This window comes from Myotis davidii, unplaced genomic scaffold, assembly GCF_000327345.1.
Source record: "Myotis davidii unplaced genomic scaffold, ASM32734v1 scaffold621, whole genome shotgun sequence".
Taxonomy (NCBI): Eukaryota; Metazoa; Chordata; class Mammalia; order Chiroptera; family Vespertilionidae; genus Myotis; species Myotis davidii.
In genome coordinates, this window is record NW_006291207.1 from 52,500 (window position 1) to 55,543 (window position 3,044).

The window sequence follows — 3,044 nt, forward strand, 5'->3', positions numbered from 1 at the left end:
TGCTGCTGAAAGCAGGTTTCTGGCCTTTCTTTACCTTCTGTATTTGAAACAGTGTTGCGATCCTGCTGGCTGAAGCCCGACGGACTAAAGCAGGTTTCTGGGGTTTTGTTTAGCTTCTATATTTGTAACATAGTTACTTAGAGTTGCAGCTCAGAGGCCTGCAGCAGCAGGCGGGGAACGCTGTAGTCCTCCATCACTGAAGCAAGCAAGCCTCATGTTTGCTTCCAGCTGCCTGGCTGCTGGCTGCCATCTTGGCTGGCAGTTAATTTGCTTATCGCCCTGATTAGCCAATGGGAAGGGTAGCGGTCGTACGCTAATTACCATGTTTCTCTTTTATTAGATAGGATGGTAGGATAAGGAATAACACATGAAACGATTAACCTCCTCAATTTGCAGATAACAAGGACTCAACATTTGATTGGAAGGTTCAAACCCTAGACAAATCACTGCCCTTAATCCACCACAAATGTCCTTGTAAAAACTGCCTCCTAAAACAGCCCCAGGGACTGGAGTCCTGCCTGCTCCACACCAAAAAAGAACACACACACACAGCAACAACCAAAACCTCAGTGTTTGACCCAGGATAAGAAAAACTCTGAAAAGTTGAAAAATCTCTTCAATAAATGTATTACCTAAATTTTTAAGAAAATGATTACATTGTGAGTACTCCGGAGCCGCCATCCAGGCCGAGCATAAAGACTTACTTGTTTCTCTCACAGAATAGCTAGTCTCCAGGAAAGCCAGGCCACAGGCAAGGTGCCCCCTCCCCGCCCAGGACCCAGGAGCCTATAGGCGAGGTCTGCAGGCGAAGCAGAAGCAGTGATCTAGCTATGAGGGGGAGGGTGGGGGGCGGAAGGAGCTACAGGAGCAGCTCTGGCTGGAGACTGAAGCCTCCCGCCAGAGCGAGGAGCACAGACACTGCAGGCAGGGCAGACCGGGAGCTGCCATCCAGGCCGAGCATAAAGACTAACTTGTTTCTCTCACAGAGTAGCTAGTCTCCAGGAAAGCCAGGCCACAGGCAAGGTGCCCCGCCCCCAGGACCCAGGAGCCTATAGGTCTGCAGGCGAAGCAGTGATCTAGCTATGAGGGGGAGGGTGGGGTCGGAAGGAGCTACAGGAGCAGCTCTGGCCAGAGCCTGAAGACTCCCGCCAGAGCGAGGAGCAAAGACTGAAGGCTCCAGCCACAGCAAAGACTGTGTCCAGAGTGAAGATGGAAGGCGGTGGCCAGAGTGAAGGTCTGCGTCCCGGGTGCCAGAGGAAAACTGGTGCTGGCAGCCGGGGGAAAGAAGGCCTATTGCACGAATGTTTGTGTAACGGGCCTCTAGTAAAATATAAAATAATTTAGTAATAGGGCTCCTAGTTAAAAATGTATTTACACATTAACTTATATGAGAATGAAAACACCCCAGAAATGATGGCTGCAGTATTTTAAAGGTGAAGAAGTTGAGATTCCAAATCTCAAATCTCACTGAAAATAATGGATTTGCCCCCAACCACACAGCTGGCGAGAGATTGGCGCTGACTCACATTTGTGGGCTGTGTGTTATTCAGTACACGGAATTGTCCCTGTAACAGCCACGTGTGCAAACCTCCAGGATGGGCTTCTCCAAACACTGCAACTGAAACCCGCCCTCCTCCAGGGGCCTCCACCTGGGTAGCGGGTCTCCCAAAGCAAGCAAGTTAGCATCCAGTTGGCATTCCCTGGTTCCTCTTTTGCGCTCTTTTGTAGAGGACTTCAGAGTGATTGGTCCTGCTCCTTGCATCCTGGCCAGGGTCGGGGAAGATGCCCTCCTCACTTGTCAGCTCTTCCCCAAGAGGAGCGCGGAGCACATGGAGGTGAGGTGGTACCGCTCAGAGCCCAGCACGCATGTGCTGTTTGCACACCGGGACGGAGCTGAGGCGAGCGAGGTGCAGGCGGAGGAGTACCGGGGCCGAGTGGAGTGGGTAGAGCACGACCTGGCCGAGGGGAGTGTGGCTCTGAAGATGCACAACATCCGGCCATCCGACGACGGGCAATACTGGTGCCGTTTCCAAGAGGGGGACTACCATAGAGAGACCAGCCTGCTGCTCCAAGTGGCAGGTGAATATCTGGGGAAAGACACCAGATCTCGGATCTCAGAGGGAGAAGTCTATTGATTTATGGGAAGTTCATGGCCAGTTAAAAAGCTCCCTTTAATCTTTGAGGCACTTCCCAACGCCCAGTCCTCCACCCTGATCCAGCTGAGGGCAAGTGGTCCCGAGGTCTCCAGAGCAGGCCCACATGTGCGATATCCCCAAACTGAACTGGTCTGGTTTTGACTATTCTTGACAGTTATTTTAAATCCCTGGCATGTGGTCATTCGCAGTTTTGCTGAGGATGATTTGTGCCACACAGGCTGATGTGCAAGGGCAAGTTCATCTCTGAGTGAGTAGCTGACTGCTTAGCATCCATGTCTCAGTGGAACTGGTTGGTCTCTTCCCACAACCAATATGCAGGAACTGAGATGTGAACACGTCTTTCTTTGTGTAATGCCTCCAATCAGAAGGCCAGTGATGGGGCCACAGCGGTTAGGAACTTGGTGCCTTTATGGAGATTTCATATACTGTGTGCCATGAGTCTGGGACTCACTGTGAACGGCAGGTTCTGTCTTCACGACGCTTCTGTAAAGCAAAGCATGAAGGAGTCCAGAAGAAGGGAATCGCGAAGAAAGGATCTGTCTTTAGGGAGAACAGATAACTGAACATTAAACTGTCAGATGGTTTGCTGGCAGGAATAACTCCTCCACATGCTGAGGAGAAAACCAGGCAAATCCATTTACCTTATCGGCAAAATAGTTCTTTAGACGAAACAGTATCTGGCTGTTTCCTAACACACCCACCCACTTTTTCTCTTAAACACTCATAATGTTCGAGGTGGTTCAAGATGGATGCAAGAACTGCGTGTTTCTGAGGTGTGGAGGGTGCACATTACTAAGGGATTTCACAGTCATGGACACTTGAAAATAAGCCACGTACTTTCCTAGGCTCTCACTGAAGGAGTGGGTCTCCGTCACCCAGCGAGTGACA

General features: G+C 50.7%; 1 protein-coding gene across 1 annotated transcript in view; it reads left to right on the forward strand.

The window, feature by feature from the left end:
- Positions 1-3,044, forward strand: part of LOC102770183 (butyrophilin-like protein 2) — a 7,722-nt gene that overhangs the window by 2,157 nt on the left and 2,521 nt on the right. Inside the window, exon 2 of the mRNA XM_015564356.1 lies at positions 1,729-2,079. Within this exon, the coding sequence (XP_015419842.1) occupies positions 1,729-2,079 (351 nt within the window). The remainder of the gene's footprint in view (positions 1-1,728; positions 2,080-3,044) is intronic.